This window comes from Entelurus aequoreus, linkage group LG08, assembly GCF_033978785.1.
Source record: "Entelurus aequoreus isolate RoL-2023_Sb linkage group LG08, RoL_Eaeq_v1.1, whole genome shotgun sequence".
NCBI lineage: Eukaryota > Metazoa > Chordata > Actinopteri > Syngnathiformes > Syngnathidae > Entelurus > Entelurus aequoreus.
In genome coordinates this window covers 59,220,480-59,242,985 of record NC_084738.1, presented here as the reverse complement: position 1 = coordinate 59,242,985, position 22,506 = coordinate 59,220,480, and the positions used below count along the sequence as shown (strand labels likewise).

The 22,506-nt window shown below is 37.7% G+C and overlaps 1 protein-coding gene across 2 annotated transcripts in view; it reads right to left on the bottom strand.

The window, feature by feature from the left end:
- The window catches only part of tnpo1 (transportin 1), a 112,869-nt gene that overhangs the window by 64,812 nt on the left and 25,551 nt on the right, over positions 1-22,506 (bottom strand). For both annotated transcript variants that reach the window (XR_009827094.1, XM_062056948.1), the window contains exons 6-10: positions 11,181-11,314; positions 10,933-11,014; positions 1,566-1,688; positions 1,384-1,502; positions 1,061-1,121 (exon numbers count right to left, since the gene is read on the bottom strand). Coding sequence is in view for 1 of the 2 variants with exons in the window: in XM_062056948.1 (XP_061912932.1) it covers positions 1,061-1,121; positions 1,384-1,502; positions 1,566-1,688; positions 10,933-11,014; positions 11,181-11,314 (519 nt within the window). In the remaining variant the exon portion in view is untranslated. The remainder of the gene's footprint in view (positions 1-1,060; positions 1,122-1,383; positions 1,503-1,565; positions 1,689-10,932; positions 11,015-11,180; positions 11,315-22,506) is intronic.

Genomic DNA, 22,506 nt, shown 5'->3' with positions numbered 1-22,506 from the left:
CCTTGTTGGGTTTGCAGTTTTACCATCAACGCATCAGCCTCCCTTGCGCGCGCTTCATCAGACACATTCCGGTATTTTCCCTCGCGTTTCTTCGTGTAGTGGCGATTAAAATGATATTCTTTAAACACAGCAAGCTGTGTACCACAAATTAAGCACACGGCTTTACCATTAATTTATGTAAAGAAATACTTGCCAGTCCAAAACACGCCATTCGTCATCAACTTTTCTTTTTTTAGCGTCTCATCACTTGTCGCTGTGCACCTGCACTCACAGGTTCCCCCCGGACATATGGCATGAATAACACATTTCAAAATAAAAGCAGCACAGTTGTATTGCGCGCACGACATATATGTTTTTTAAACTTTATTTTGTAATTTGTTATTGCGCCGTTCAATTCACTCACAATCGCACACGCGCATACGTCCACACGGAAGTAATACAAATAACGCTTTTCAAAACAAAAGCAGCACCGTTGTATTGCACACTCGACATAGATACTTTTTGAAATGTATTTTGAAATTTTTGATTGGCCTCACGCGGGCCGGACAGGGATGCGCAAAGGGCCGGATGCGGCCCGCGGGCCGTACAATGCCCAGGTCTGATATAGGTCATAAAATCTCAGCTACAAGCTGTAATATCTTACTAAGATCATTTAAAACAAGTAAAATCACAAAATCTGCTTAGTGAGAAGAATTATCTTATTAGACAGAAAATAAGCAAATATCACCCTTATTTGAGATATTTAATCTTACTTAGATTTCAGTTTTTGCAGTGGGGAGAAGGAGGGGAATGCGTTTGCCTGTGTTGAGTTTTTCAAGTGCACTTGTAAAGTCTCTTGCAAAGTTTGTACCATAATTATAGAAACGTATATCATTGTAAACGTTAAGTGGTATTTCAACAGCTTCCCAATGACATGCTGGTAATCTTACACAGACCCAACATAATTGGTTGTCGTCCCCAGGGTCACACAAACAAGCCAAGTGGACTAGACGTCACCCCGTGTCGCGGGTCACGACACAGCCACGCCCTGATGTTCAAATATCGAGCGGCGTAAACTGACCTTGAGCATGATGATGTCGATCTCGGAGTACTTCATCCCGTTGACGAGCACCGGCGAGAGCCTGGGGAGGAAGCACGAGGACAGCGTGAACAAAGGGCAAGGACGAGTCCGAGCCAACAAACAATCACTCACAACCCGTTTTGGCAGGGGCGGCGGGTTAACGTGACAGCGGCCTGACAGATGTTTACGGCTGAGGTCAGGAGTCAGGGTTCTTAATCAGCAAGCCTGGACAAGGTCTTCACTGACTTTACGACCCGGGCGCCAATGAATTAACTGCGTTTTGGGGTGTGAGCTGAGAAGGGTGCGTCTTAAGAGGTGCTTACTGGGAAAGATGGCCGCACAGCACCTCCTTGCACACAGGCTGCTCCGCCAGGGTGAGCCAGAACTCGCAGGCCTCCAGCGCCACGTTCTCGTCTTGGTCCTGCGTCCTCAGGAGCATGTACTGGAAGGACAACCCTGGTTAGAGATCTAAGTCCACAGGAACGCGCGACTTGGTGTCACTCACCTCGACGATGTTGTGCATGTGAGGCAGCAGTCGGTCCAGACGGACTTCCAGCAGCATCACGAGAGCCCTGCACACGTTCTTGCGCACCTCAGGCTCCTCGTCTGCCGCCAGCGCAAACAAGTTCTGTACAGGGAACCCAAAAACACCAGCATTTAGGGGTGTAAGTATTTGGTCACCTAACGATTCGATCTGATTCCGATTCCTGGGGTGATGATTCGATTCAACACGATTCTTCATTCAAACAGTCTCCCGCAATGTATTATTTGGTATAATAATTCATCTTTTTTAAAACCGGTCACAGGTTGGAAAAGCTCCACCTGCACTGCAAAAACTGAAATCTAAGTAAGATGAAATATCTCAAATAAGGGTGATATTTGCTTATTTTCTGTCTGATAAGATAATTCTTCTCACTAAGCAGATTTTATGTTCGAGTGTTTTACTTGTTTTAAGGGTTTTGGTCCTAAATGATCTCAGTAAGATATTACAGCTTGTAGCTGAGATTTTATGACCTATACTGAGTCAAACATGCTTGAAACTAGAATATCAAGTGTTGCAAAGCTGTGTCGTCAACACTCACAAGTATAAAACTGCTTTTTCAAAGTAAGAATTTCTTATTTCAAACATGAAAAAAAAAATCATGACACCGACACAATTTTGTCTCATAATTAAAACGGATGACAGCCAAATGGACTTTGCTGTTTTATTTTCGATGAAACAATAGAACATACGTACTCATATAGTAGTACAGTTGGCACAGTACAGTAAACTGACAGTTAATATTTAAACATTTAAGATGTGACATTTCTAACAATTTTGAACAGAAATAGTTCATGCACATTCAGATAAATTCTTTAAAATTACAATTTAAAAAATTAGGTCGGGGGCCAGGCTGTAAAAAAAAATATATATATATATATATATATATATATATATATATATATATATATATATATATATATATATATATATACTGTGTATATATATATATATATATATATATATATATATATATATATATATATATATATATATATATATATTTTTTTTTTTTTTTTTTTACAGCCTGGCCCCCGACCTAATTTTTTAAATTGTAATTTTAAAGGGCTGCAACAACTATCGATTATTAAAATAGTTGCCGATTAATTTAGTCATCGATTCGTTGGATCTATGCTATGCGCTTTTTTTTTTTAATAAAACTGTTTTTAAATTTTTTTTTAATAAACCTTTATTTATAAACTGCAACATTTACAAACAGCTGAAAAACAATAATCAAAATAAGTATGGTGCCAGTACGCTGTTTTTTTTCAATAAAATACTGGATAGGATAGAAATGTAGTTTGTCTCTTTTATCCGATTATTAATTGATTAACCGAAGTAATAATCGACAGATTAATCGATTATCAAATTAATCGTTAGTTGCAGCCCTAATATATATATATATATATATATATATATATATATATATATATATATATATATATATATATATACTGTGTATATATATATACACACTACCGTTCAAAAGTTTGGGGTCACCCAAACAATTTTGTGGAATAGCCTTCATTTCTAAGGACAAGAATAGACTGTTGAGTTTCAGATGAAAGTTCTCTTTTTCTGGCCATTTTGAGCGTTTAATTGACCCCACAAATGTGATGCTCCAGAAACTCAATCTGCTCAAAGGAAGGTCAGTTTTGTAGCTTCCGTAACAAGCTAAACTGTTTTCAGATGTGTGAACATGATTGCACAAGGGTTTTCTAATCATCAATTAGCCTTCTGAGCCAATGAGCAAACACATTGTACCATTAGAACACTGGAGTGATAGTTGCTGGAAATGGGCCTCTATACACCTATGTAGATATTGCACCAAAAACCAGACATTTGCAGCTAGAATAGTCATTTACCACATTAGCAATGTATAGAGTGTATTTCTTTAAAGTTAAGACTAGTTTAAAGTTATCTTCATTGAAAAGTACAGTGCTTTTCTTTCAAAAATAAGGACATTTCAATGTGACCCCAAACTTTTGAACGGTAGTGTATATATATATATATTCCTTGCGCACTAATTGACTGAAAGAGCACGCACTTGGCGCGATGATGTCATGTTATCGATGGAAAAATAAATTTTTAGACAATATGATTTGCCTGAGCGGCTAGTAGACCCCGAGTGTAAGAAGCGGTTGCCTTGTTGCCTTTCCATTAAGAACAATAAATTAGTTTTTAGTATAAGTTTGCTCGTTTCAAGAAATGTAATGCCGAGCGCCTATCATTATGTCAAGATAATGGCATTAGCATTTAGAATTTAAGAATATTTTTCAACCTATTGAGTAAAAAGGTCTCATAAATATTTTTTTCTACCAAGAAAAGTGCACTTGTTATTAGTGAGAAAATACTTATCTTAAGGTATTTTTGGGTTCATTGAAGTTAGCTAATTTTACTTGTTTTTTGGAAAGTCTACACAAGCCAAATGTTCTTGTTCTATTGGCAGATAATTTTGCTTAGTTCAAATAAAATACCCCTAATTTTTGTATTTTTTTCCCTTGCTTTTGAACACTGACTTTTTGGAAAAGGCCTAAAATATTTTATTTTTTTAATTAATTATTTTTTTTCTTCCCCCAATCTATTTTTTTAAAATTATGAATTAATTTCTCTTCGCAATTCAGATGTAAATAATTTGTTGTGCACCCCTAACAGCATTGAACCACTGCGGTCTCCAGTCACAACATTAGGCACACCTGCACAATCTAGGGAGCGCTGCATCTGAAGTTCTGCCTTACCTAAATGAACCAATGATGCTCAGTTAATTGACACTATTAGAGAACAGCTTTTAGCATTACGATATACAACAATATCAGAAACAGCTCAATAAAACCACATAAATACACATAATTGTTCAATTAGTAGCAGCATTGATAACAGCATTGTTATTATGGAGGTTATGTACTGTATTCACCAGGGTTTGTCTGTTTGTTGGTTGTAAACATAACTCAAAAAGTTATGGGTGGACTTTGATAAAACTTTTGGGAAATGTCCCAAACTAGATAAGGAACAAGTAATTACATTTTGGGGGTGATCCGGTGATCATTTCAACTATGTTACCTTACGTTTGCTAAACCTCTGTGTGTTAATGCTAGCGTACCCGCCTCCACCCACAGAGACAAAAAGAGTGGATGACTGACAAAAGGGTTCACTGTGTTTATTTCATTCTGTATAGAGTAAACCCTCTAGCAACCGAAGACGGAAGGACAGGCCAATATCATTATCCTTTGACTAATTAGTTATGTGTTTGCTGGGGCTTACTTAGCAACTTAGTTCAAACGGTTATGGGGATATTAGATGATACTTTTGGAAATGTCAGACATTTGACAAGGACCAAGTGGTTAGTTTTTGGAAAACAAAAAGGTGCTAAGAATTATTTTAGGCATGAAAAGTTCTTGCACAGAAAGAACAGATTCGATTTGTAGCAAATTTATAGCAAGAATTTAGTCTCCTACTGGTGCATTACATCAATATATCCTTGTATTATGGAATAGTGCCTTAGAAACTCAAGACTGCAAAACTCATCTAAATTTTTAAAGCCGGGTTATGCAAAATTATGGACCCATATCGGTTCTACCCACTCTCTCCGAAGTATTTGAGCGGATTGTATATAATAGGTTAAGTGTTGTCATGAATAAAATGAGTATTCCAACTTTATGTCAGTATGGTTTTAGAAAACAGAGCACAACCTGCATGGCAATTTTAGATCCTGTCGACAAAGTGTGGAGTTAGTGTCTTCCTTAAATTGACAAAAGCGTTTGATACCATCAACTTTGACATGTTGTTGGGCAAACTTGAGAGCGTTATGGTGACAGGGGTGTTGCCCTGTGTTGGTTCAGTAGCTATCTGACAGTTAGCAGTATGTGCAAGTTAACAGCCGGAAATGTCAACAGACAACTATCAAATGTGGAGTACCACAGGGTTCAATATTGGGTCCTCTTCTTTTCATCACCTATATAAAATGACTTGACAAATTCATCTGATATTTTGGATAAAAAAACATCTTCGCTGATGACACAAATGTGTTCTTTTCCAGTAAAAACATGGAATATTTATTAGAGCTGTGAATATTTCATCATTTGATTCGATTCTTGGGGGTAACGATTCAATTCAGAATCGATTCTCGATTCGGAATCAATACTTTTTAAATAACATTGGGTGCCACTTATATAATTACCTACATTCCTCCATAAAATATATAACAAACCTGATACATTTTTATATTACTTAGAAGAAAACTGGTTTTGTTTAATAAAATTTGACTCAAACATTTATTAAAGTCAAATACAAATAAGGCAACAAAAGAAGTATCCAACACTTCTTTTCAAAAGTAAATATGTACAGCAGATATGATTATCTACATCAACAATATGATTTGCCTAAGTGATTGGATATAACATTTAATTAAAAAAAATTAAATAAAGCGATTTTTATTTTATTTTTTAAAATAGATTAGGAATTGTTACAACGAAGAATCGCGATTCAAGCCAAAATCAAGAAGAAACTTCACTAAAACTTTAGCCCCAGACTTCTTCTATTTGTTTGAGATGATCATTACTGCCACAAGTGGTGGAAAAGTGTATTACAACTGAGTACTCCTGCGTCCCATAAGGACCACAGCGAACTGATTAAAGTCAATATTTGGCTAATCTTCTAATAGAACTTGTAAAATAAGGGCAATGTCTGGATTATAGAAAGAGTGCAACATAAAAAAATATTATATTGATGAATTCTTACATTTTATAAACCCATTGATGACAGCAAAACTATCAAAATATGTTGGCTTGTTTTATAAAGTCAGACACTCTCTGCCTGTCAAGGCACGTTTAATCCTGTATAGATCCTTATTTCAACCACATCTAAATCACTGCAATATCATATACTCTAACATTTATGAAAGTTATCAACATAAATTACAAATCCTTCAAAAGAAAGTAATACCAACCATACCATGGTCGGACTTTAATGCTCCCTCAGATCCACTCTTTCACAGGATGAAACACTGCGTGAGTACCTCCTGACATAACGCATGCGGGATGTATAATGTGTTATACAAGCTGAATGATGGGCTCTGTGAGCTCATTCCTCTTCCACACATTGACATTACACCAGAAGAAAACATTGCCTAAAGGGCAAATGCCATAAACTCAAATGCACAAGCTTTAGTATAACGCATAAATGCCCAAATGACCGGAATGAACATAACAGTCCAATCACATAATCTTCTTCATTGAGAAAATAAAAAAAACTCTTGAAACACAAATTATTGCTATATTATACCACACTATGAAGCCCAAAGGCTGAAAACCAATTATGGTCATGCGCACCAAGATATGTATTATTTACATGAATTAATTATTCAACATCTATTATTGTTGTATGCATACTGAAATAGATATACATAATATAAGCACATTACAATATGTAGGACTACCAACTACTAAAAAATGAGTGGAAGAGTACAAATTGAAACTGTAAGGATGTGTGAATGTATGAAAGGTTGAGGAAATGGTTTAGGATGTAAACATGTGAAAATGTTGGGAATGTTGTACTTTTATTATCTTACATGTACTGTATTGGGGCCCCTGCTTATAAGCTATTACAGCTTCCTGGGAGTTTCCCTTTTACAAAGCACTTACAAATCATATAAATCTGAAGTGTAAGGACGTGTATAATGTTTTGAAAATAAAGAGAATTGTTTTTGTTGAAGGTGATTAAGGATTTATTTTTATTTTTGGAGCGTTCAAGTGTTTTTGTAGTTACTATAATTATTACTAGTTATCTCGCTTCTAATATATATTTTTTGGAAGGGTGGAACATGGACAAAGGAAGAACACAGTGAATTAACTGTATTATGTTAGTTGTAATAATATATTTGTTTAAATTATAAATTAACAAGTTATAAATACATTTAAATGAAATACAAATAAAAAATGCTCTGTTTATGATGCTCAAATAACATTATTATTATTTACGACTAATGTGTAACCAATTTTTCAAAAGTTATTAAATATTAAAGATATGGATTATTAAAAGTGGTGAAAATGCACAAATTGTTGGTCAACTGCTTTAGTACATAGTCAATGGGGCTCAAAATTTTAAGTGTGACCTGTTTATTAAAAAAATAAAATCATAGTTTTCTTAATATTTACCCCTTTTTTAAAAAGGTTGGTATAATTTGAAAGCTTACTAAATAAAGAATCTGAAAAAAATGTCACAGTTACGTGTATTTTCAATTGATTAAATTCATGAAATTGGCTTTGGAAGTGACGGAAAAATTGAGTAAACGTGGCTGCTCGAACTCTACTTGTGAGTCACGTCACAAACGACCGGGTAATCGGCGGGCCCAAAAAAAATCGGTGTGCAAGTCGATCAGTTGAAAAGATATTTGGCATACTCGCAAATAAATGTATAACTTATATTACAAGTGGGATTCTAATGAACATTTTACTCACCGTAGATGCAGGGGAGTTTTGTCAAGTGTAAACTTGCCAAACTTTGTGGCGCGAGTACTTGTTCAATCCGAAAATGTTGATTTCCGGTTAAACTAGGACAGGGGTTTTTTAAATTTTTGACCTAAGTTTTCCTCTACAGAGGGGCCTGGGGCCCACTCAAATTCAAACACTGATATAGTAATCTTGCTCCTAATTTTAGTCGTATTCAACAATTATATCCAACCTACTTACAGTTTAACATGATAAACTTGTCAAATGATATGAACGCATGTGTTAATCACAAAGATTGTTATCAAGGCTTAGGTCAGACTGATTGCCAAAATAAATACTAATTAAATGCAAAAAAGAAGGAAATGGTAAAAACTGATGAAAATAGACTTAAAAATGCATTTAAAAACATAAAAAAATAATGAATAATAATACATATTAGGGCTGTGAATCTTTGGGCACCACACGATTCGATTCAGAAGCGATTTGAAACGATTCCCCATTTTTAAATCAAATACTTTTTTAATAAATTCGGTGCAAGTTTCATGATACACTACATTCCTCCATACTATAGATAAACAGCTCTGATAAATTACTATATTACTTAAAAGAAAATGGTTTTGTTTAACATAAAATTCTACCCAAACATTTAATAAAGTCAAATACGAATAAGGCAACAAGAGAAGTATCCAACACTTCTTTTTTGTAAAGTAAATCTGTACAGCAGATATGATCATCTACATCAGGGGTGTCAAACTCAAATACAGAGTGGGCCAAAATTTTAAACTGAACAAAACCGCAGGCCAAGGTTGAACAAATGAACCTTTTAATAGGGACCCAAACAAGTTTTGCATTGAATATTGAACAAGCAAGGCTTATATAACTTTATAGTGACATGCAAAATCGAGTTTCAAATAATAATAATAATAATAATAATAATAATAATAATAATAATAATAATAAAAAAATATCAATGGCATATCAAATACAATTTAAATAAAACATTACAATTTCAATAGGGTCCTCTGTCCCATTGTAAAAGGACTCCCGTTGGGATTCCTTTTACAATGGGCCACGCGGGCCCTAATAAAAATTGAATGCCTCTTTTCTATTTGCAGCCTTCTGAGGTAAATATCAACATTAACTTTTTCCACAGGCTAATAAATTTGAAAATAAAATAACAATGAATAAACCAACCATTCAGTACTTTAAACTGCTCAGTTTGCAACACACTGATCTAATGTGATGTGCCCAAGCCAGATACCTGCCATCTTTTCTTGGATGCTAGTTCATTAATGTCGGGGCTTTGAGCTGAGGCAGCCTTCATTATCGAACGAAGGTGTTCATCAGTCATTATATCTCGTAGTCCAGCCGGACCACAGTCTTGGGGCGTGACTTAAAGGCATTGCCTTTAACGTCCTCTACGAGCTGTCGTCACGTCTGTTTTTCATCCATTCTAACAACGTGCCGGCCCAGTCACAAGATATGTGCAGCTTCTGTACGCACGCACACATGAATGCAACGCATACTTGATCAACAGCGATACACATTACACTGAGGGTGGCCCTATAAACAACTTTAACACTGTTATAAATATACGCCACACTGGGAATCCACACCAAACAAGATTGACAAACACATTTCGGTAGAACATCCGCACCGTAACACAACAGAACAAATACCCAGAACACCTTGCAGCGCTAACTCTTCCGGGCTGCAATATACACCCCCGCTACCACCAAACCCCGCCCCCCACCCCAAACACACACATTGTAGCATCCCGGAAGAGTTAGTGCTGCAAAGGATTCTGGGTATTTGTTCTGTTGTGTTTATGTTGTGTTACGGTGCGGATGTTCTCCCGAAATGTGTTGTTTATGGGGCCACCCTCAGTGTAACCTGTATCGCCGTTGATCAAGTATGCGTCGCATTCACTTGTGTGTGTGTGTGCGTGCAGAAGCCGCACATATGTGACTGGGCTAGCACTCGTTGGACTGGATGAAAAGCGGACGTGACGATTTTCGGGAGGGGCACTGAAATTTGGGAGTCTCCCGGAAGGGTTGGCAAGTATGAGAATTTGCGGTGAATGCGGTGTTACCGCGGCACCGCCGTTGTATATAATCGGCGGGCCAGCTCTAGTGTTAATTTGATATCGCCAAAAGGGCCAAGTGAAATTACACGGCAGGCCAATTTTGGCCCGCGGGCCAGAGTTTGACACCCATGATCTACATCAACAATATGATTTGTCTGAGTGACTGGAAAGGACAGATTTTCATGTTTTCATTTCTATTTTAATTTTCTATTATATATTCTAACTTTCTATTTTTTATATACTTTGTAGCACTTTGAGATTTTAACAAATGTAAAGTGCGTTACAACTTCATTATTATTATTATTATTATTTAATAATAATAAAAAATATTATTATTTTTTAATCAATTAAGAATTGTTACAACTAAGAATCACGATTCATGCCAAAATCAAGAAGAAACTTCTCTATACTTTAGCCCCAGACTTCCTCTGTTTGTTTGAGATCATCATTATTACTGCCACAAGTGGTGGGAAAGTGTTTTACCACTGAGTACTCCTGCATCCCATAGGAACCAAAGCTGAGAAGCAGCTATTTTTTGGTTAAGAAATACTGAATGTGTTCTACGTCATCAGTAATATTAATTTCCAACTTATGTGTAATCAATTTCTCAAAAACTATTCCTGAATTTGTCAGTGAAAACAAATGGAGCAACGTGAATAGGGTTTAATCCCAATGAGGACGTCACTGTTGTTTTTTGGAAAGGCAGAATTTTCCTTGGTTTTGGATGCCATGGGACTGTGCGACCGTGTCGGATGTTCTCTCCATGGGCGATCATGTGACGCCCGGGTCTAAGACTTGCCTCAATGAAGGAGTCGATGTGCAGCATGAGCGCCTGAGTCCGGCTGATGATGAACTGGTTCACACAGGCGATGGCATGGGACCTGCGAGACGAGCACAAGGGGTCACCACATGTTTCGCTTGCAGGCGCAGCGCTGCGAAAAGCGGTCATATGTGCTACTGCCGCACAATCGCCTCCACACAGGAGTGGAAATGTTTTAGGGGAATTTAGCTGCGAGATGAGTCAGATTAAGTGGGAGGAAGCCAGACCTGATCTTGGGGCTGCTGTGCTTGAAGAACTGCAGGAACTTGGGGATCATGACGTTCAGAGGCCGATCCAGCATGTCGCTGTCCAGGATCTCAGCGGAGTCCTCGCAGATCTTCTGGAGGGCTCCAAAGGCCCCCTTGATGGACAACAGAATAATAATGTGATAAAGCCAGTCCCCAAAACATCTGCCATATTTACTATACAGTATATAGTGAATCATACACTTAACCCTTGTGTAATGTTCATATTGTTGTTACTCAGCCAGCGTTTGTGGGTCTGATGGACCCGTTGCATTTTGTGGCTTTTAATGCCTCACAATCAAACACTTTTATGTTAAAATACTGATGTTTACCTTATCCCAATAAACATCTGTTCAGAATTTTAACATAAAAGTGTTTGTGAGGCATTAAAAGACACAAAATGCAACGGGTCCATCAGACCCACAAACGCTGGCTGAGTAACAACAGTATGAACGTTGCACGGAAAATTTTTCTGGCAGTTTCTGCATCCCACAGGGATTCTTCTTTTGTGTTTCTGCACCTGCAGTTCCCACACAAGGTTGCAACATTGCTTGTCAACACTGTCTGCTCTCATTTTCTCGCACATTTGACCCTCTGATGTTTTGTGTACCTACACTCTGTCCTCCTCCTGTCTAGGCCTGCTGTGTGTGTGTGTTTGTGGGTGGGTGTGCGTGTGGTACACAGAACATCAATTTCCACACTTCTATTAGCCCCGGGTCCAGTGGACCCGGACATCTTATATGTAATAGAAATGTGTAGAGGGGGGTGTATGGTGTGTGGTCATTAAATATGTATTCTGATATATATTCTTCACAGAAAATGAGCCAAAGTCAGTGAGTCTCAGTTTGAAATATTAATTAATTGTACAGAGAACAAGGAAATGGGATAAAATTGCAATGGTATGAAAAGGGGTAGGATTAAAGAAGCTCAGCTTCTTCCTACTCCTTTTCGGACGAGCTGTAATGAAACAACTGGAAATATGTGATGCATTATATTGTATCGTATGCATGTCCGAAATAAACTGAAACTGAACTGAACAGGTGCATTATTATGCACGACCAAGTCTGTGGTACAGTATGCGTGTATGTGGTGTGCTAAAAAGCAAGAGTTGCACTGCCATCTACTGTTGGAACTTCAAGCTAGACAGACAGTCCTGTTAAAATGTGTTTAAAGCGAAAATACCCACCAAAAAAACAGTCGTTAAATAATAAATGAATGTTTGTGAAAGAATATGCACAAATGGAGGAAAACACTTTGATTATGTCGGCAACGCTCATGTGCAGACTGAGAGGTAGAATAGAATAGAGAATAGAAAGTACTTTATTGATCCCTGGGGGAAATTCAGCACCACAGTTCGCTCACAATAAACAATAAACACTTAGGTATTTTTTACATGTGAATAATATAAATACAGTCTATTATACAGCATTATTCACATGTGAATAATATAAATACAGCCTATTATACAGCATTATTCACATGTGAATAATGCTGTATAATAGACTGTATTTATATCATTCACATGTGAATGGTATAAATACAGTCTATTATACAGCATTATTCACATGTGAATAATGCTGTATAATAGACTGTATTTATATTATACAGCATTATTCACATGTGAATGATATAAATACAGTCTATTATACAGCATTATTCACATGTGAATAATGCTGTATAATAGACTGTATTCATATCATTCACATGTGAATAATATAAATACAGTCTATTAAGGTGTCGACTTAAACGTGTTGCATTGTATTAGTGTAAAACATACTGAGAGAATGTACGTATAACCCCAATAAATGCCTTAACCCCAATGGATGCGGTTGAGTAACCAAAAAAAAAAGTAACCAAACATTATATGAAGAAATAATCTTATATTCAGGCTTTACCATTCATATTTCTGCTTTAAAACGAGGCAGCTGTGAGACGTTGATTTAACCCCCGTGGTTCTCAATTACTTTCTCGCCCCCCCCCCCCCCAGCTGTTAATATATATTTTTTTAAATCTGTATGTGTCAAGATAGTTCTTTACCAACATTAAAGAAGCTGTTACGCCATTGCCCCGTGGCGCATCCCCAGGGGGGCCCGTCCCACTATTTAAGAAGCACTGCATTAAACGTTTGGAACTTGCTCAGTTAGATTTTTCTAGGGAACATGAACACACGCGCACACACACACACACACACACACACACACACACACACACACACACACACACACACACACACACACACACACACACACACACACACACACACACACACACACACACACAAGTCCTCGTGCTGTGAAATGGATGTTCTCAATAGGCGGCAGAAATCGGCGTCTGGCACCACTATGTTGTCCGACACCTTCCAAAATGTGTTTCCATGGAAACTGTTGCCATGGCGGCATTGCTACCAGACGAGAGATGCAGAATGTGGAGGGTCGAAAGGGAAAAAAAAGGAAGATTTTTTTTATAAAAAAAAACACTGCTGTTCATTGCATTTTGATTTGGGGGCCTCTCCCGAGGTTTGTATGACATGTTCGGAGGGCGGGGGGGTCTTACTGCATTCCGGTGATACTAAGATGTCTTGTGTGAAGCCCCCCCCTACCCCCATAAACATCCCAGACCCTCCCCTCTTCCTGAAAGTCCTGTTCAGAAAGAGCATTAAATAGGAGGATTAAGCAACAACTGAACTCGTTCAGGAGGTGTTTAAGTAGTGAAATATGTTTCCCACTGCATGAAGATCACTTTCCCTCCAGATTGGAGTCAGTTTCAATCGGCATCGTAACGGATTCCCCAGCAAGTCGTGCCAAATCTAAATAAAGCAAACCGCCGTCACCTGCTCGCGTCTTTTTATAGAGACGATAGACAGCCGCAGTGCAAATGCGGCGACACGTGGCGCTCTTTTGTGTATTGCTTAACCGCTACTAGCGGCACTACTTGGCGACAAGAGCTTGGGTAAAACAATCTGAACAGTCCACATACTCGTACCATTAATCCCTCAGAGGTTATGTATCCTTAAAAGGGAACTGCACTTTTTTGAGGGAATTGTGCCTATCGTTCACAATCATTACGAAAGACATGATGACAGATGGATTTTTTTTTTTGCATTCTAAATATTAAAAACCGTATTTTTCGGAGTATAAGTCGCACCGTAGTATAAGTCGCACCTGCTGAAAATGCATAATAAATAAGGGAAAAAACATATAAGTCGCACTGGAGTATAAGTCACATTTTTTGGGGAAATTTATTTGATAAAACCCAACAGAATAGAGATTTGAAAGGCAATTTAAAATAAATAAAGAATAGTGAACAACAGGCTGAATAAGTGTACGTTATATGACTCATATATAACCAACTGAGAACGTGCCTGGTATATTAACGTAACATATTATGGTAAGAGTCATTGAAATAACTATAACATATAGAACATGCTATACGTTTACCAAACAATCTGTCACTCCTAATCGCTAAATCCCATGAAATCTTATACGTCTAGTCTCTTACGTGAATGAGCTAAATAATATTATTTGATATTTTACGGTAATGTGTTAATAATTTCACACATAAGTCGCTCCTGAGTATAAGTCGCACCCCCGGCCAAACTATGAAAAAAACTGCGACTTATAGTCCGAAAAATACGGTACATTTGATCAAAAGTCCGCTTACAATGGAGCCACACTATTCTGCCAATAAAGTTATTAAAAAAACATCCAAACAACTTCATTAGGGTTTTATATACAAAAGTATATATGTAATGTAGTAACAGGCACATTCATAATAACATTTAATATTTATGTATTTTGATCATTTTAAGCATTAAATTAAAAAAACACATCACAACGCTTGCTTTTTTTTTTCTTCATCACTGATTATCATCATATTTTTCGGACTATATGGCGCACTTAAAATCCTTTCGTTTTCTCAAAACTCGACAGTGCGCCTTATAACCCGCTGCGCCTAATGTACGGAATCATTTTGGTTGTGCTTACCGACCTCAAAGCTATTTTATTTGGTACATGGTGAAATGATAAGTGTGACCAGTAGATGGCAGTCACACATAAGAGATACGTGTAGACTGTAATATGACTCTATTAAACAACACCAAAATTGTATATGTTCCATTGAAAATATAGAACATTAAACACGGCGCTCAAAGATCTATCAAAATGTTTTAGTACGACTTTGGTAAGCTATGAAGCCGCACCGCTTGATGGATTGTACTGTGTTTCAACATACGAGTATTTTTATGGTGTGTGTATAGCGCAAGACATTATCTGGCGTTTTTTGTTTCGCAATATTAGGCAAAATCCACTTTTCTTACCTTCTGGTACCTGTTGATGTGTATTTGGGATCTGCATAAGTCCTGAAAAATTGTGCGAGTCCGCCTTTGTAGTCCGTGCCGACGCAGTAGTAGATAAGCTTCTTCTTTTTCTCTATCTTCTTGTTATGGGACACATTTCTGGCCTTGTTGTTGCACTAGAGAGCCATGGATGAGATACTGCTCCGTTGTTGATTTAAGTAAAGTCTGAATGTCATTAAAACAGTTAGCGCCATCTTTTTACACTTTTTACACTACCGTCCTTGCACGCTACACCGCTACAACAAAGATGACGGGGAGAAGACGCTGTGGAAGGTGAGCCACGTAAATAAGACCGCCCACAAAACGGTGCATCCTCAAGCGACTGTCAGAAAGCAGCTTGAAGATGATCTGTAATACATCATCTATGCAACATTTTGACCAAAAAAAACACCATTAAATGTCACGTAGACCACAAGGAAGTGTTTTCAATTTAGAAAAAAAATAAAAAAATATCACCCCTTTATTGCGCCCTATAATCCGGTGCGCCTTTTGTATGGAAATAAACCTGACTGGACCCGCTCATCGGCAGTGCGCCTTACAATCCGGTGCGCCCTACGGTCCGTAAAATACGGTAATCACTGCAAACTTCATGAGAGCCATCAAATATAATAAAACACCACTTACTGTGCAAGGTCTTCTGTCATTAGGATGCCGACTTCTAGGATGTTCATATATTCCCATTTAAATGAAAAATGTCTCATAATCCTCGCCAAGAAACGAGGATTCTTATTTTTACACTTTTGTGGCGCTTAATCATGTAACATGTTAGGGGAATAAACTTACAGGGAGCAGGAACGCGAGGAAGAAGCAGACCACTTGATGTAAACATAGGCACACACGGAAGTCTGTGTTAGCGCTTATAATTACAATATCATTAATACTTGGTTAATATTCAAGTCACAAAATGTAAATAGAGTATTGTTGGCGCTTTTTCAATGGTTATTTATCTGATGTTATGGGCGGAATAGCGGAGCTCCCATTGGCTCCGCTGTAAGAAAACTTTTATTTACGTTTATTTAATATTTAGAATGCATTTTTTTAAAATCCATCCGTCATGTCTTTCGCGATAGCCAAAACTCCCCCCAAAAGTGCAGTTCCCCTTTAAAAAGGTCCCCGATTGTGTAAAAGGGACTTTTTGACGGTGATATGTGGCCGTACAGGTTGTACACCAGCCTTAAAACTCATCCCTCTTGCTTATTTCGACCACTTTTGAGAGCAGAAGGGCTCAAACTCTCACTTTCAAACTTCGCCAAACAGGTTTTGCTGCACGTCTTAAAAGGCAGCCTGTAGATCTGCCAACTGTATGTCAACAGACAGGACAGACCTACGTTTGAGCGTGATTTTCTTCAGTGAATACATTGGCTAACCTAGCATAATGTTGCTAAAAAAAAAGCAATTTTAGCACTGCCGCAAACATACCAATGGTAACTAGTGTTGCTGACGTTTATGTATGTCCTCCTGTAACACTCCTTAATGTTACGTTGTTTGTCATAAATGGCATCTATTACCTTGGACTAGGGCTGGGCAATATGGCTGGAAACTGCATCGCAATATAAGTGATTTATACCAGTCGATATCGATAATATTTTTTATGACTTATGGAAGAAGATAAGGAGCAGAAGAAAAATATATGAAATGTAAACATTTTCATTTCAAATGTAATTTTCCTTTGATTATAATCCCCTCAGCTATCAAGGCAGAAAGGAAATGTCAACACAAGCATGGAAAACACTCAATGTAAAGAAAATTGTAAAATCACATTGAACATTTTAAAGTAAGCTCTTCAAATGAAGGTGAAAAATAAGGAATATGTAAGAAATGCTTAATAAAGTGTAACAAAATAGTGCAAAGTGTGAAAATGTAAACATAAAGAAACCAGAGAATAACTATTTTCTACAGGTTTAGTGCCAGGAAGTTACAGCTGTGCTCTAAAGGGTGAGCCTGCCTTGCATAATTTACAGACCACATTGGTCAAGACTAGGGCTGGGCGATACGGACAAAAAAAGTATATCTCGATATATTTTTACTTAAACTCGATATTCGATATACACTACCGTTCAAAAGTTTGGGGTCACATTGAAATGTCCTTATTTTCGAAGGAAAAGCACTGTACTTTTCAATGAAGATAACTTTAAACTAGTCTTAACTTTAAAGAAATACACTCTATACATTGCTAATGTGGTAAATGACTATTCTAGCTGCAAATGTCTGGTTTTTGGTGCAATATCTACATAGGTGTATAGAGGCCCATTTCCAGCAACTATCACTCCAGTGTTCTAATGGTACAATGTGTTTGCTCATTGGCTCAGAAGGCTAATTGATGATTAGAAAACCCTTGTGCAATCATGTTCACACATCTGAAAACAGTTTAGCTCGTTACAGAAGCTACAAAACTGACCTTCCTTTGAGCAGATTGAGTTTCTGGAGCATCACATTTGTGGGGTCAATTAAACGCTCAAAATGGCCAGAAAAAGAGAATTTTCATCTGAAACTCGACAGTCTATTCTTGTTCTTAGAAATGAAGGCTATTCCACAAAATTGTTTAGGTGACTCCAAACTTTTGAACGGTAGTGTATATCTCCATATATTTTCCGGTGAAAATATTTATATAAAGATTCATTTTAGAGCGTGATTGACTGAAATTGAAGTGAATGACAAATGTACTGTAAACAGTCAGTGGCACTTTTATTAACCCAGTCAGTCAAGATGGGTATTAACAGCACAGAAAATAAACTGTTTAAGTAGCACAGAATTACATAACATAAATAAAATGGAAAAACAAAAAATGTATAAATAAAATAGAAACATTCTTTCTACATAAAATAAATAACATAGCTGTGCAAATAATACAAAATGTATCAAACTCAGATAAAAAATTAATTTGCAGGCAGGCACTTTTTAATTCCCAGTCGACGATGTAATGGACTGTCACACACGTACGCTTCTGTGGTCCTACTAGAACAGTGTTTTTCAACCTTTTTTGAGCCAAGGCACATTTTTTTTCATAAAAAAAATTACAGAGTGTTGTTAAAAGGAAAGGCCATGTAACACAGTGGTAGAAATGCCCCTGTGCCAACTTTTTTTGCAATGTGTTGCTGCCATTAAATTATAAGTCAATGATTATTTGCCAAAAAAAAAAAAAGTTTCTCAATTCGAACATTAAATATCTTGTCTTTGCAGTCTATTCAATTGAATATAAGTTGAAAAGGATTTGCAAATCATTGTATTCTGTTTATATTTAAAAATTACACAACGTGCCAACTTCACTGGTTTTGTATATTTATGGAAAGTAAACTAAAAATAAAATGAACTTTTATGAACTTATGGTCATGATTAATGTTAGGCCAGGAGAGAACGCCCTGCTGGCGCTGACGGCACACCACTGCTGATTTCAAATTGAGACCTTTAACAAGCCTTTAGGGTTTCATTGAAGGCGACAGCGCAACACTACAACAAACCCGGTCCACAAAATGCTATTTGACTGTGTCCAAGCAGACTTCCCCCCCCCAACAACCTTAAAGCGTCAACAACTAAGCAGCTTTGAAGTTTCCAAGCTGCTTTTCAAAATCACAGCCAGCCTTATGAGGAGTTGCTACATTTGCTGGCTGTTGCGCATCGTAAGCCTCCCACACTTCGCGAATCTTAGCCGTGACCTAAATCTTTGCTCGGGAATAAGCTTCATCAGACGGGAAAAGTGCACGGACGCTTTAAGGACGAATGCCTTTCTGTGTCACAAGTCTTTTTTCTTTAAAGGTCAATCGTGCCAGCGATGGAGGGTCGGTCGGCGATGTCACACGTGTGCTGCTGGACACGTTTGTGCAGGCATCAATCAGGCGTGAAACGAGAGTGTGTTTTATTGTTTACACACAACCCAATCAGTGTTTGCAAACAGTACACGCGAGTGTCTCAGTAAACAAAGTCTGCAAAATGAGGTCACACGGTGCACTGGGTACAAACCGTGTTGAATAATCTGTATTTGCGCCGGTCGCTCCAGCTGTGACAGAGTCACTCGCTCATCTGGCCAGCGGGATCGCTACCCAGGCGCCAGCTCTTCCTTTTGCATCGTAAATCAAATAGACACACGCTGCTCCTTTAATGTTAGACAAACGTATGCCCTTTAAAGACATAATAAGTAACATTAACAAAACCATCAACTAGCTTTAGTGTGTGTCAATGGCATTGGTCTTACTCATGTCAAATGTCAAATACAGATATGAAATCATGGAACCAAAAATAAAATGATATAGGGTCAAACCTTCATTAACCACCTAACATTTAACATGATTAAGCACCACTAAAGTGTACAAATAAGTTAACCAAAGAGCCAACAGGTCACTGAATTTACTGGCGGACTGACGTTACACCCTAGTTCTGGTACAACTTTCTCCCTTTTGACACAATAGCCATAATGAAGCCTTGAGTACTGGCCGATACTGATATTGATCTGATACCTTATCAGCAGGAATCAAACATATGTTTATTTTTTGGAAATGTGGAATGTTAGCACAGGTTTGATTAAGTGAAATTACTCATAGAATAAAGGCAGTTATAAAAAACACTAACCTTTCTATTCATAAACATCTGGAATGGACTTGTGCGGTCTTTAAGACCTGCTCAGTGGCCTTGTGGTTAGAGTGTCCGCCCTGAAACCTAGTAGGTCGGGAGTTCAAATCCCAGTCGAGTCATACCGAAGACTATAAAATGGGAGCCATTGCCTCCCTGTTTGGCACTCAGCATCAAGGGTTGGAATTGGGGGTTAAATCACCAAAATGATTCCTGAGCGCAGCCACCGCTGCTGCTGCTCACTGCTCCCCTCACCTCCCAGGGGGTGAACATGGGGATGGGTCAAATGCAGAGGATAATTTCACCACACCTAGTGTATGTGTGACTATCATTGGGACTTTAACTTTAACTTGAAGTGGAGTGGAGTGGTAATTGGTTTTTTGGGAAGCCTAATGGCCATAATACATTATTACTGTTATTTTCTGGACTATAAAGCGCACCGGCATATAGGCCGCACCCACTAAATAAATAAAAAAAATTTAAATTGTTTTTCATGCATTCGCCGCTTCGGGTTATAAGCCGCAGATATACACGTAGTGAAATAAATTATATACACAAAAAGATTTTGCAAATACTGTATTTTTCGGACTATAAGTCGCTCCGGAGTATAAGTCGCACCGGCCGAAAATCCATAACAAAGAAGGAAAAAAACATATATAAGTCGCACTGGAGTATAAGTCGCATTTTTGGGGGAAATTTATTTGATAAAACCCAACACCAAGAATAGACATTTGAAAGGCAATTTAAAATAAATAAAGAATAGTGAACAACAGGCTGAATAAGTGTACGTTATATGACGCATAAATAACCAACTGAGAACGTGCCTGGTATGTTAACGTAACATATTATGGTAAGAGTCATTCAAATAACTATAACATATAGAACATGCTATACGTTTACCAAACAATCTGTCACTCCTAATCGCTAAATCCCATGAAATCTTATACGTCTAGTCTCTTACGTGAATGAGCTAAATAATATTATTTGATATTTTACCGTAATGTGTTAATATTTTCACACATAAGTCGCTCCTGAGTATAAGTCGCACCCGCGGCCAAACTATGAAAAAAACTGCGACTTACAGTCCGAAAAACACGGTATGTTATCGACATACCTTGATTGTTTCCAAACGGTGTCTGTAACACGGCAGTAAAACAGCTGATCAAACAAAACAGAAGTCATCGTCATGGACCCACTAGCTGCGGAAGCTAGCTCTCCAATCAGCTAAACAGACTCAATAACTACTGTGACGTTTTGAATTTACTGAGGAATTTGTGAAACAATACAAAAAAGAATGCCATTGTAAGTTAATAATACTAGAGCAGACCCTCGTAGACGTGTGAGCATATTTGCTAATGCTAACGACGCTAGCTTCAGTACATTACGATAGCATGTACAAATATGCATGAAAACACTCCTACAGACATCACACATGAGACAGTTTAGTAAGCATGAATTGTTTTAGTTAATTTGTCAAACTTACAAACATTGCTTGGAGTGATGAATGAAGAATCCATATGAGTAGTTACACTATGGACGATTAGAAGACGGAACGGCACTTGTACCTCCGGTTCAAAGCTTTAAACAGCATGAAACACTGAAGCCATTCACCCAGCAGCACCTGCACTGAGCGAACTCATCCAAAAGATGGCGCCATTGCACAAACAATAACACAACAATTCAACGTATTTACATGTTTAATGAAAACTATTTGCCTTATGGATGTCAGCAAAGAAAAATGCATAAATTAGCCGCACCGTTTCAACCAGGGTTAAAAAAAGTAGCGGTTTCTAGTCCGGAATTTACGGTCAAGTAAATTTAAAATTGATGCGGACACAGTTGTTACTGGATACTGTCTAATATGCTTCTGCTATTGAGACTTTGTATGTGTAAGTAATATGCAACTATAATTATTTGATACTTGTGCTGTTTCAGACTGCAATATTGTTCAATGATTAATAAGTATGTCTAGCATGTGTGCTAAGCTGTTGTGTAGCTGTGAGATCCTAGTAGCTTATGGCCTACCAATGACTTGACTAAAATACAAGACCATGTTTGTGTGTTTTATGGAGGAAACTCCAAATGGCTGTACAGCTTTACACAAGAAGGACTGCTTGTATTGAAGCGCTTTCATCAGAGATTTTACATGCAAGCCCACAGAATCCTTGCTATTTTGCTAAAACGAACCAATATCCGATATCAATTTTGGATCGGGACTACTAGTTTGACATTTCGGTCAAATTTTCAATCGTGCAACCTTTGGAAGCAGCACTTGTGTTTACAGTCCAGCGTAAATTAAGCACTACCATGAACACACCAGCTTCCTGCTCAGTGGCCTAGTGGTTAGAGTGTCCGCCCTGAGATCGGTAGGTCGTGAGTTCAAACCCCGGC